At 37.7% G+C, this 13,626-nt stretch overlaps 1 protein-coding gene across 1 annotated transcript; it reads left to right on the top strand.

Annotated features, from left to right (window-relative positions):
* The first annotated feature begins 1,111 nt into the window (after positions 1-1,111).
* Positions 1,112-8,702, top strand: LOC120463687 (uncharacterized). The gene is made up of 3 exons (XM_039652968.2): positions 1,112-1,173; positions 3,998-4,139; positions 5,922-8,702. Exons 2-3 carry the CDS (start codon positions 4,055-4,057, stop codon positions 7,025-7,027), a joined length of 1,191 nt encoding a protein of 396 aa, XP_039508902.2. The 5' UTR covers positions 1,112-1,173; positions 3,998-4,054; the 3' UTR covers positions 7,028-8,702.
* Positions 8,703-13,626: the final 4,924 nt, after the last annotated feature.

Consider the following 13,626-nt stretch of genomic DNA (forward strand, 5'->3'; position numbering starts at 1 on the left):
TTGGATGTTATCTAGTGGAAAAAGTGTGGTACTGCGCCAAAACAAACACACTGAAAGCAGTTTTAGACTAAAACATATATTTTATAGAAAATAGTTATATTTTAAGATTGTACATCTTAATAAACTCAAACTTTTAGAATTTTTTTTAACATGTTAGGGTGGATAGTGATTTTCATCTCTATGCGGTAAAAAGGGGGGGGGGGGGGGTGACAGTAAAGGGTTCATGCATTTAACAAAAGGGTCCCACTGCTGTTATACATCCATACATTACTAAATGAAGTAATAAACTACTCATTAATACAATTTTTGTCTAAAAAATTATGGGCAGACCTAATGCAAAGAAAGCTAATCATAAATTATCCCTGAAAGTTAAAGGAGTAGTTCACTTTTTTTAAAAAATGCTGATAATTTATTGTCCTCCATGTCATCCAAGATGTCCATGTCTTTCTTTCTTCAGTCGGAAAGAAGTTAAGGTTTTTGATCATAAAAAACATTCCAGGATTTTCTCCATATAATGGACTTCAATGGGGTCCAAATGGTTCAAGGTCAGTTCAAGGTCCAAATGAGAGTTTCAGTGCAGCTTCAAAGGGCTTTAAACGACACCAGACGATGAATAAGGGTCTTATCTAGCGAAACCATCGGCCATTTAAAAAATAAATTAAAAAGTTTAAGTTTTATAAGCACAAATGCTCACCTTGCTCTGTTCTGTGACGTCACGTAATAAGCAATTACATTGAAAAGGTCAATAATAACTTATAACTTAAACATATATAATATAATAGTATATATATATATATATATATATATGTTTGATCGAGTAATGCATCAAACAAAAATGAAATAATAATACACTCAACATTACTAAAGTCTACAATAAAATAAAAGGTTTCTACACTCATTACTGTTTTGTCTATTACACCGAATATCATGTGGTTTAAAATTAATAGTTCTTTTTAGCAGATCACATGCATTTAAATATATATTTCAACAAGAATTTAAATCTTCATGCAATGACGTGTCCTATTATTATTTGTTTTTTTAAATGCACATTTCTATGCACTTTATATATTTTAGCGTGTGAAGTTGTGAACAGGACTTTTATTTTGGTAATCCGATGTGACGTTTTAACGGTGCGCCGAGCTCCAGCCACTGTTGTGATTCGGCTGAAGACAGGTTTGTGTTTTGAAGCATTTTAAATGTTTTAATTAATACAAACCGCTAATGAAATGTTCTAGTTATTCAAATAACTTCAAAACTAACTATTTATAACTGAATGTAACATTGTAATGTTTTATCTAGCATTGATAAAAGATATTTTTGTGAGTAATGCTCATCCCCACTTGAGCAACAGAAAGAGTGCGTCTCATTTCGCCCCCTATTTCGTGAATTAGCTCATCGTAAACACTAATTCACACACTGGTTAGTGGTGAAGGAGAGAAAATGAGCAATTCGAAACGAGTCGTTTGAACCAACTCACTAAAGGATTCACTTGTAGCCTCGCAACAGCGCGCGCTGACGTCACCTGCACGTCGCAAATCCATTGCAAATGTTTAAGTTATATGTATTTATTATATTTGTCTATTATGTGTAATCTACAAATTATTAAACATCGAATAAAAACAATAACTAGCTATATGAAATGTCTGTAGTTTGCATTATTTTATTAACGCAACTCTCCAAGTCCATTAACTCTCTCTCTCTCTCTGACTGACTCTCTTACCAGTGAACTGAACTACTGAACTAGATCTGATTGAGACGCTCTCAGAGATTTAGTTTAGAGTGTTTTAGTCTAATCAGGTCATTTAAGTCCATTAACTCTCTCTGACTGACTGACTCTCTTACCAGTGAACTGAACTACTGAACTAGATCTGATTGAGACGCTCTCAGAGATTTAGTTTACAGTGTTTTTAATCTAATCAGATCATTTAAGTCCATTAACTCTCTCTGACTGACTCTCTTACCAGTGAACTAAGCTACTGAACTAGATCTGATTGAGACACTCTCAGAGATTTAGTTTAGACTGTTTTTAGTCTAATCAGGGGCCTCATTTATAAACGTTGCGTTCGCACAAAAGAAGGCGTACGCCGCTCTCTACGCAATAGTTGGTATTTATAAAAAGCAAACTTGACGGTAAAATGTGCGGTCCCAAAAACTCTGACCCAGGCGTACGCACAAAAACGGGTGAAATGAGAAATGGCGACACCGTCGGTAGTTGGAAAAAACACGTGAAAGTGTGTGAAACTGTAGACGGTTGTGTAAAATAAATGGCAATACTGCCTCTCATAAATAACACGAAGACTTCATAAAGCAAGTCTTACAATTAACAACCTACAAGAACACCCGTTTGATCGATCTGTAACAGAAATGCAAATTAACACATATTTCCAAAAAGAAAGATGTTCTTCAATAATATTGGCAATTCATCCTCATGAATAAGATGGTAAACAGAACGAAATAATGTACAAAACTGATATTCTCGCCAATATGTCCGTCTAACGGAGCAGATATAGCAATTAGATAGTCAGTCAGATAGATAGATAATTAGGGAGATATATAGATAGATAGATGTATTATTTGTCCACTGGGGAAAGTTGTTTTCATTGTAAAAAATATCTTCATCAGCTACGGAATCATGGTATTCACGTATATGCCTTTAGTTTGTTTTATTTTTGATAAAGTAACGTATGACGTGTCTCAACCATTCAGAAAGCTGCAAGAAATTACATTTGCGCTGAACTATATCCCAATTAGATTATAACCGACATCCGTAGCTTGTCAGATGCAGAATTAAATGGATGTAAATAAAATGCCCCATCACAATGCGTATAATGACACACAATGATCTTGAGCTCTTAGAAGATGTGGCGATTAAATGGAAGGATTCGGAGTGAACGCATCATCTTCACAACAGGTGTGGAAAAAATATATTATCTATTCAAGAATTCCCTCATTGTGCAGTTTATTTCAGTTAGGACAGTCTTGATTTCGCCCAACTCCTTGGCCATCTCTCTAAATGAATTAATGACTAGACGCTTTTTTGCCTTGACTTTGATGTCCGACAATTTCTTTTTTATTTCGGCCACAGTCCGAGGTTGTGAGGCTACAACATTTACAGCGTCTGCAAACTTTTGCCACTCAAGTGGCTTTTTGGCATTAGTAATGCCCACAGTGTGCCTTACAAACAACATTTTTCTCCTCTTTTCCACCTCCCCAGACAGCAAACTGACATTGATTCAACGTGGAAACGACGTTTCTCATGACATTGAAACAACGTTGATTTTGCTCATCGAATTAACGTTGAACCAACGTCAGACGCGGCATTCTTCAAAGCTAAATGAAAATCGAAAATTGGTTTGCTTTCATAACGTTGAAACAACGCGTTGATTTCAAGTTGATTTTCCGTTAGTTTTGAAAGAATGACGTGTCTGACGTTGGTTCAACGTTAATTCGATGAGCAAAACAATGTCAGATCAACGTTGTTTCGATGTCATATTTCCACGTTGATTCAATGTCAGTTTGCTATCTGGGTCGCCAACGATAACTTCTACTTCACATTGAGTGAAGTTACGTTTTTTTTTAATTCATCTCTGTGTTTAACATGATTTCGCAATTCATGAATATTAACTTTTGGGCGTTTCACAGACTATTTATGGGCAACTATGGGCGTGACATGAAGTCGCAAAAGCTGCGCTACATTTAGAATTGATAGTGATTTATTGGGAAAAATGCGTAGGATGTGCGTGCGCACGGTTTTATAAATCCAAATATTTCTGTGCGTACGCACGTCGTATGTTTCATCCGTACGCCACTTCTGACGCAAATCCTACGCAAAGTTTTATAAATGAGGCCCCAGGTCATTTAAGTCCATTAACTCTCTCTCTCTCTGACTGACTCTCTTACCAGTGAACTGAACTACTGAACTAGATCTGATTGAGACGCTCTCAGAGATTTAGTTTGGAGTGTTTTTCTTTCTGTTAATTATTCTCATCTTAAACAGGACAAACAGAAAAACTCCCAGTGAAGCGGCTGAGATCCACGTGACACTATTATAAAGATGGTGTTTATTAAAGAGGAGCGTGAAGACTTGAAGATTGAAGAAACATTCAGTGTGAAACATGAAGAGACTGAAGAACAAACAGGTTGGTCTCATTCTAAAAGTCATTTGGTCCTTATTAAAATATCCAGCTCTACAGAAATTAGTGATATTTATGAAGAGTGTCCTAATTAATTCAGTTATATTTAACACTGAGTGTGAGATCACATAACCAGACAGTCCTGAGACAATCCTGACTTCACCTTGAGCATTTGTTATTATGACATTACGGATCAAATTAGGACAAACAAGTCTTGTGTTTTCAGTTCAGATTAATTTTACACAATGAAAAGATTTTATTTATATTACTTTATTATGTAACTGCATCTTAAAAAACATTTGTTTTATAATCCCTGATGAGTTTGGAGAGCACCAGATCAGGGACCATTCCTCCATACAGAATCTCTCCAGATCCTTCACATTCACATGTTCATGATGGCGCTTCTTCTCTTCAGTTCGGCCAACTCATCTTCGTTTGGTCACACACCACAAGGTGTCACTGTGGCCTCAAAGTTTCAGCACTGCCATTCTGAGGTCGATTGCTGATGTCTGTGTTAAAACACACCCCCCTCATTAGAATACAGAGAAAGAAATGTTGGAATAAATAAATGTGAAAATAATTAAATGTGGAAATAAATAAATGTAGAAATAAATAAATGTAGACATAAAAACATAAATACATAAATGAATGTGGAAATAAATAAAAGTGGAAATGAATAAATGTAGAAATAAATAAATAAATGTGTGAAAAATACAATTATACATAAATATGGAAATAAAAGTATAAATACTCATTTATTTTTTACTTTTTTTACATTTCTTTGTATATTTAATTATGTATTTATTTTTGTATTTTTGCTTTTTTACATTTCTTCGTATATTTATTTATGTATATATTTATTTTTAATTAAGTCAGCTTTGGCATTCCATAGTTTTCACTTGATTAGATATTCATCCTCTGCAAAGCTGATAACTACGGCCCGTTCAAGTGAACACTGTACGAGTCATTTGCTTTGCCATAAATTGAGTGATTCTTTCAAAATTCCCAATAAATTAATGAATAATTCCCCTTAAGCTAAATTGACGTTTCCCTTCCAGTAGCCACAAAAATGATATTCCTTGGAGATGATAGACAATTAAAGAGTGTTTGCTAGACAAAGTTTAATTGCTTGTAATTTTAATTTTACTACATCAAGTTAATTACAATCCAAATATGTATAATAAATTATAACAAGTTATAATTATTCATATTTCCAATGGGCTAATTTTGTCATGATATGAGGAAATGTAAAACTGAGTATCATCTGCATAACATAGTGAAATCTAATGATTATGTCCCTCAGGGGAAGCATATACAAGGAAAAAAAGCAGAGGACCTAATACTGAGCCCTGTGGCACACCATAATTGTATTTAATGAGATGTCTCTTCATTTACACTAACACAGTGTTAGCAGTTTAATTGTTTGGACCTAAACTTGTACCATTGCTTGTCCACAAATGTCAACATGAATCTCAAGATATCCAGGAGATTGTCATGCTATGTTGTTGAAAGACCTAATTTCACTAGAAAAGAGATTTCGCTGTGATCACAAATAATACAATAGGGCTTAAATTCTGACTAAAATCAATGAAAATCTGTGAAGAGTTACAAGCATTGAAGAGTTGAGTTTCTGAGGTTACAGGTCATTTCCTTCAGTAGCTTAGTTGGGTAAATGATCTAGCATACATGTTATTGGCTTTGATGCTTTAAATGCCTAAATGTTTTGATTTCTGTTGTTTTTTTGCCAATATGCTGGAGTTAATTTGTATATGCCTCTTCTTGTCTTAGACCTGATGCCACTGAAAGAGGAGTGTGAAAACCTGAAAGAAAATGAAGAGAAAGAGCAGCATGAGAAACATCCTAATTTCATAACTGGAGACAAGTCTTTTAGTTACTCACAGACTGAAAAGAATTCCTCTCGAAATATAGCTCAAAAGACAGGAACTAGTAATTCTTTAACTTGCTTTATATGTGTAAAGAGTTTCAGTCGTCATGGAAACCTTAAAGTCCACATGAGAATTCACAATGGAGAGAAGCCTTTCACCTGCCAACAGTGTGGAGTAAGTTTCACTCAGAATGGACACCTTAAAGTCCACATGAAAATTCACAATGAAGAGAAGCCTTACACCTGCCAACAGTGTGGAGTAAGTTTCAGAAAGGAACAAAACCTTAGCTATCACTTAAGCATTCACGCTGGAGAGAAGCCGTTCACATGTGATCAGTGTGGAAAGAGATTCACTCGTAAAGTAAACCTTTATAACCATTTCAGGACTCACTCAAGAGAGAACTGTTGTCATCAGTGTGGAAAGAGCTTCCCAGACATGAACCGCCTTACCAGGCACATGAAAATTCACACTGGAGAGAAGCCTTTCGAATGCCATGAGTGTGGAAAAAGTTTCACTCAACAAGGAACCCTGAACATCCACATGAGAATTCACTCTGGAGAAAAGCCTTACACATGCCCTCAATGTGGAAAGAGTTTCACTGTAAAAGGTCACCTTAAATCCCATGTGAGAATTCATACAGGAGAGAAGCCTTACAGCTGCCAACACTGTGAAAAAAGTTTCACTGAAAAAGGAAGCCTTGTAAGGCACTTGAGAATTCACAATGGAAAGAAGCCTTTTACCTGCAAATTCTGTGGAAAGAATTTCACAGAAACAGGACACCTTGAAATCCACATGAGAATTCACACTGGAGAGAAGCCTTTCACCTGCCAACAGTGTGGAAAGAGTTTCACTCAAAAAGGAAACCTTAACGTTCACATGAGAATTCACACAGGAGAGAAGCCTTTCACCTGCCAACACTGTGGAAAAAGATTCACTGAAAAAGGAACCCTTAAAAGGCACATGAGAATTCACACTGGAAAAAAGCTGTTGACCTGCAGTGATGAATAAGTTTCACCCAAAAAGGAAACCTTGAAGTCCACATGAGAATTCGCTTTGGAAAGTGTGTCCTTAGACCTGTAAACTGTGTGGGAAGAACATTTCTTGAAAGAAAGTCTTCAGACATGAGTTCACGTCAGTTATACATGTAAAGAAACCCTTATTTGCAACATATGGATTTACGATGTCGTAAGTGAGAAAGAAGTTCACAGAATAGAAACACCTTAAGAGCCACATAACTCACATTGGAGAGCAGTATTTCATGTGTTGTCACTGTGGACTTGTTTCCTTTAAGGAAACATCAACACTCTCATGAGAATTGACACTGGAAAGAAGCCATACACATGCAATCACTGTGAAAAAGGGTGTCAGTCATAAAGTAAGCCTTAAAGAGTCAGTTTACCCAAAAATGAAGTCATCAATAGAGCATCACAGTCCCACCCACAGCCGGTGCCGGAAGTAAAAATTCAATACAATTTCTCCATTGACATTTGAGATATAAGCCATAAAAACGTAACCATGCACGGTAGACTTAAAACCAGCTACGGCTGTACTAAGTGATTGTATGTGCTCATATAAACGCCAAAAGTTCATGGGGCACTAACCTTGTTTTAAGATAAATGCCTTTTATTCGCGATGTATTGGATAAGTACTTCATTACCCACAATCCTGAACAATCCCACAATCCAACAGTGATGCATCTGATTGGTGGAAGTCGTGTCACGTGTCTGAAACCCCGCGAAGGTACGTGAAGACTGAAGATCGCGTGATGACGTAGGGCTAAGTTCATTGGTCGCACTTCTGAGACGCCCGCGCGCCATTGGATGTGCAGTTGTCACAGCTTAGCTAATGAGCGAGCCAGATACTCAATGTTTTTGCTTGTTGAGCTGCAAATGCGTTTGCTTCAGTAAATCGAGGAAAATGGGTTTCCCTGTACATTCACTATATAAAATTCACTGGAGGAAAAAGTTCACGTGCCCGTCGTCAGATTTGGAAGTCGCTCAAAAGGCTCTTTCACGGTGGTTTTCAGACGACTTCATTGAGGCGCGGTGGTTTATGGGAGGAGTAGTTCCTTTGCTCGGAAATGAAAACATGTACACAGGCTTGTACCCTCGACTTTTTTTGTATTTTCTCTTCGTTGTTTCACTCGAAATGATGTGTTGTATCGTATGCTTATGAGTTCAGCCGTAGCTGATTATCCTCAGACATGCTCTAATACTCTTTAGATATGGATTTTACAAAATGTCAATGGGAGAAATGAATGGGAAATTTACTTCCGGCACCAGCGCTCTCTCGGGCTGTGGGCGGGACTGTGATGCTCTATTACTCACTCTCATGTTATTTCAAACTTGTAAGACTTTTGTTAATCTTCTAATAACAAACAAACACATTTTTTAATGAAATCTGAATTTGTTCCTCCTTTGACGGTCCACGTAACTTAAAGGTGCTGTTGAATATTGGCGAAAATGCTAACTTTAGCCTGATAGCAGTTAAAGCATACGTCCCACCCTCCCTGCAAATCGCCGTCCAAAGCCACATCTCCTGGAAGCATGAATGTGCACAGCCCAGAAGACCAGAGACAACGTTACTGCAATACATAATGTGTCATTTACCCATGAGAGAACTTTATAGTACATAAAGTAACAGTACTACAATACCAAACGTAAATACATGCTTTAAAACAGAATTAGATCCAGCAAGTTTTCATTTTGTTTAGCTAGCAAAGCGTGCTAGTTAGTGTGTAATAATATTTTTTTCATGACAGGGTTTCCATGAGAGTCTGCTTGGCTCTCATGAAGATATATACACTCACCTAAAGGATTATAAGGAACACCACATTATACTGTGTTTGACCCCCCTGTGCATGTTTGTTCCACCTCCAGAACTGCCTTAATTCTACGTGGCATTGATTCAATAAGGTGTTGAAAGCATTCTTTAGAAATGTTGGCCCATATTGATAGGATAGCATCTTGCAGTTGATGGAGATTTGTGGGATGCACATCCAGGGCACGAAGCTCCCGTTCCACCTCATCCCAAAGATGCTCTATTGGGTTGAGATCTGGTGACTGTGGCGGCCATTTTAGTACAGTCAACTCATTGCCATGTTCAAGAAACCAATTTGAAATATTTCGAGCTTTGGCGCATTATCCTGCTGGAAGTAGCCATCAGAGGATGGGCACATGGTAGGCATAAAGGGATGGACATGGTCAGAAACAATGCCCAATGGGCTTTATGCACAGCTGCACTACTTCCTGAACTTCAGCCAGCTCCTTGTTTCCTGTCTGCCATTATTGGGCAAAATGGATTAATTCAGGTGTGTCTGATTATTGTTGCCGTGACTACTGAGGTCAAGCACACCTGAATTAATCAATGTGTCCAATAATGACAGACAGGAATGTCACGGCGGTTCCTCCTGCAGGTGTAGGAGGGTCGTTAGTGATTGGAGCCACCTGGGCTCAGGGTATTTAAACTGCTTCACTTACCACATTTCTCTCTGTCTCTGCTCCTCCAGGTATGATCCTGTTTGTTCCTTTGTAGTTTTGCTTAGTTTTCACTCAGTCATGTTTGCACACACAGATTCACGCATCCCTGCACTTTACACACACCTTACATTATGCCATTTTCACACCTCATTCCCTTTTCTTTGTTTATAGTTAACTTCCTTATTTACAATAAAGAACTTTTTTTGATTGGCCCATACCTGTTGTTTGTGTCCCCTCATTTTTGTCACAGGCTATGAGCCGGTCTGTGACAGGAAACAAGGAACTGGCTGAAATTCAGGAAGTAGTGAAGCTGTGCACGCGATGCTACTGATTGGATTTCCGTCAAAAACTGATCCATTGTTGCCGTGCCGATAGCTCCCACAGGGCTCGTTTCGCCCGTGGTTTCGCCATGGTGATCCTCAGCAGAGGAACATGCGGTTGGCTGAGTCTTAGGGCCAATCCCAATTCTACCCCTTACCCCTTCACTTTCCCCTTCCCCTCCGTTTTGCGTGTCCACGTGAAGGGGTAGGGCTGTCACAATTCTCTTTTGGTTGGAGGGGGAGGGCTAGGGTGAAGGGCCAGATAGCCCTTCAAACGAAGATTTTTCGGGAGCACACTTCAAACGAAGGGGTATGAGAAGTGTCACTGCTAACCCAGGCTGGCTGCCCAAGCGAGAAAGGAGACCCATAAATTTAAGTATTTGTGGCTTTAATAAGTATTATAACGACAAATAATGATTTGCTTTATGTTACATTCAATATTGTGTTCATATTTACAGTCAGTTTCTTCACAGAAACGTTTGTAAAAAAAAAAAAATCGCTAAAATTACTGTAGTTTGCTAACGATAGTCCCGCAACATATTTTCGTCGTCTCCGTTGTTTCCTGCGAACTTCACAAGATGCAAGAAAATAGCTGTAACCCACGCGACTGAGATAACTGCAGCTGTCGACGGGATCTTGGAAGTTGTGATAAACATCGGCGCATCTCCTGTGACGTAGGCGCTAGCGACGACTTATAATGACGTTTAACGGAGGCGTAGTGGTGTCCCATTTCTTAGGGGAATATTTTCACCCCTACGCATTGCCACTCTGTTTCAAGGGTCAAGGGGAAGGCGAAGGGGTAGGGCTAGGGGAAAGGGGTAGAATTGGGATTGGCCCTTAGTTTTCTTCCTCCCGATAGACGAGCCGGGCGATGAAAAAATAGGAAAATCTTTGTCGCGAGGAGGTTTAGGCATACTTGAGATAGGAGAATAACAAATAAAATGACGTCTGTTTGGAAAAAGGGGAATATAATCTGTGGTTTGGCAAAGAGCGAAGTCTCAAGCGTTCATCCTGCAACGGGTCACGTGACCACCCCCCACCATTGTATTATTAATGTCAGACTGATGTTTTCTCTCTTGTGGTGACAGATGCACAAATTCCAAGCACTGGGAACATATCCACTTCTCCTGGGGAAAAGGAATGCATCAGGATGTTTCACAATGGAAATAATAACAAATCATTCCTTTTCCTCTCCACAGGAGAAGTTGTCAATAGACACAATAACAAATATTTTTTCAAGTGTTCTAAAAGGTAACTCTACTGCTACAGACTTTCCATTTAACAGTTTTAACCATACTTTAGTACCATACCAGTACTGGTATACCATACCCATACCATAAAACCAATTTTAATGGCAATCAATGTACAGTAGTCAAATTCTATTTTTGGCTGTAGTTATCACATTTGGAGCAATGGCTCCTTTCCAACTGAGCAGCCTTTCAGGTTATATCAATCTAAGGCTCATTTGAATGTACAAATAGAGATTTTTCATCTGGTATCTACACAAGGTCCTTGCTCCCGTCCAACCTGCTAATGTTCTGGAATTGATTTGCACTTTGTCCAATTTGAAATTGCAATTTTGTAATTAGATTTGCATTTTAAATGAGCGTACAATTGTTTAAAAAGAGATGCACATAGTAATTTCAGTGGTTTCTTTTAAGTGTTTAAAAACTTGCTTTGATGAATTTAACCTAATTGTATAAACTAATTTCAACTGCAAGTTTGACAATCCTTGAAAGCAAGCATATTTGAGAGAAATCACAGTTAAAAAAATTATAATACTATACATAATATTATTTTATTATTAAATTAGGTTGCATGATATTATGTGTTCTATATCCATATAGCAATATTAAATATAATTGCTTATTATGATGTTAATGATGTTTCTGGGTGGGGGTTCAGGGTTATTTGTTACACATACAGTGCGTGTGAGTTAAAGATATAATTGAAATTGTTCTGACAGCTTGTGTTCTGCTAATTTTATAGTGAAATATTCTGCCCTGGAAACTGAAGTTGAAAATAACCCCTGCATGTCCTCCAGCGGAGAAGATACCGGTGATTTCAACACTCAAGTAGAAGGAGATGGTCCCAGTGACAGCCCCAGTAGAGAGGAAGTAGTTACTCTGATCCTTACTCCAGTGGATCTCTCATCTGAATCCTCATACACCTTCCTGCCAGCCATTAAAAAGAGGATCCTTGAGAAGTCTAAAAGTAATTATGTGTCTTTTTTTTTTTGGTTGAGAACTAACAATTGTTTCTAACTAAAATGTCAAGTATGCACAAGCATCTAATGTATTAAGTACTATTCTTTCTAACTGTGGCACAACCTGTTTTATTTGTCACCGGCATTTATATATTTTTAAGGAATATGTTGCTTCACACAGTATCTCAAAAGGCTGCTTTACCTGTTTCAGGAATTAGTGCTTCACCTCCAAAAGCCATCACTCATATTCCACCTTTTCCAAAATCAAAGATCATTGCTCCACCCACAAAAGTATGTTCTTCTAAATATAAACATTCTTTTCACCTGATGTTAACATGCCTTTCCAATATTCTAAGTTCAATAAACTCTTTAGCACATTCGATCTAGATTAATAATCACATAATATTACACCAATATCTCCACATATGTTTGTCTTCTAAACTTTGAATTTGTGATCCAGTTAAAGTAACATTTTCAAGCACATTATTATACAATTAATGGTGCACAACCCCTAACCCACACGAGAGTATTCAGATTGCGCAGATTATAGATAAATAGATAAGTAGAGATATATATATATATATATATATATATATATGACAGTGCGGGAGAAGAGATCGAGGCACTCTCGCCTCTTGATGATGACAAAACGGTCGACTACGCCACCCCAGAATACTGGGGACTAACTGCCCTAAGGGCACACAGGTTCGCTATCTAAAATGTGGGTGAAGAGACGTGGGACACGTATAGGAAAAATATATACTTTTATTTTTTTTATCAGCATTGCATAATAAATAGTTAAAAAGTCACAACAAGATTCTACGAATCAACTTGATGGCACCATGCACAAACTGCGCCAGACACACAACAAACCGTTAACTCAGCTAAGCTAATTGACCAACAGCGGGGGTACCTGGAGGTACAGGCCAGCTGCCAAATTAACAGGAGCCCCAGTAACCCCATTCACACGCCCATACACACACACACATGAAGATCGGATGCACGAAAACACAAGTGTAATCACCACACAAGACAGCAGCTAGCCTCCCCTCTCCAGAAACCCCCAGCTCCTGTAAAGAAAATGACACAGAAACACAAATCAATAAACTCATAAAACAAAACAAAAAACAGATTTTCCACAGCAACAATCAACCACAAAGAGAACCATACAAATGACTGTTCTCTTGAGGGAACAAATAAAAAAAAAGAAATAAAAAAAATCACAATTCACTAGACTCAGTAATAATACCTTATAACGTCCAGAGTAATTATGAATCATAACAAAAAATAACCAAGTCATAACAATACTCAAGATACGCATGCGCAATCAGTAGATCAAAGTGGCCTCAGGTGATAGTTAAATTATAGTTAAATTAATAACACAATGTAAGTTAAATTATATACATTGTTCCATCCATCTTTCATAATAATCTTACATTTTTCAGTCAAATTGTATACTGATTGCGTTCAAAATTTGGATGTTCAAAAACGAAATTATTTTACCGTCATTTGTTGGACCCTTGGGCCATTCAGGGTTGGTCGTCCAAACAGCTGTTTGGACTCCTTTATGAGAGAATCAAGATCGTTCCTTGAACTCTCACT

This window comes from Pimephales promelas, chromosome 24 (genome assembly GCF_988280905.1).
Source record: "Pimephales promelas chromosome 24, fPimPro1.hap1.1, whole genome shotgun sequence".
Lineage (NCBI taxonomy): Eukaryota > Metazoa > Chordata > Actinopteri > Cypriniformes > Leuciscidae > Pimephales > Pimephales promelas.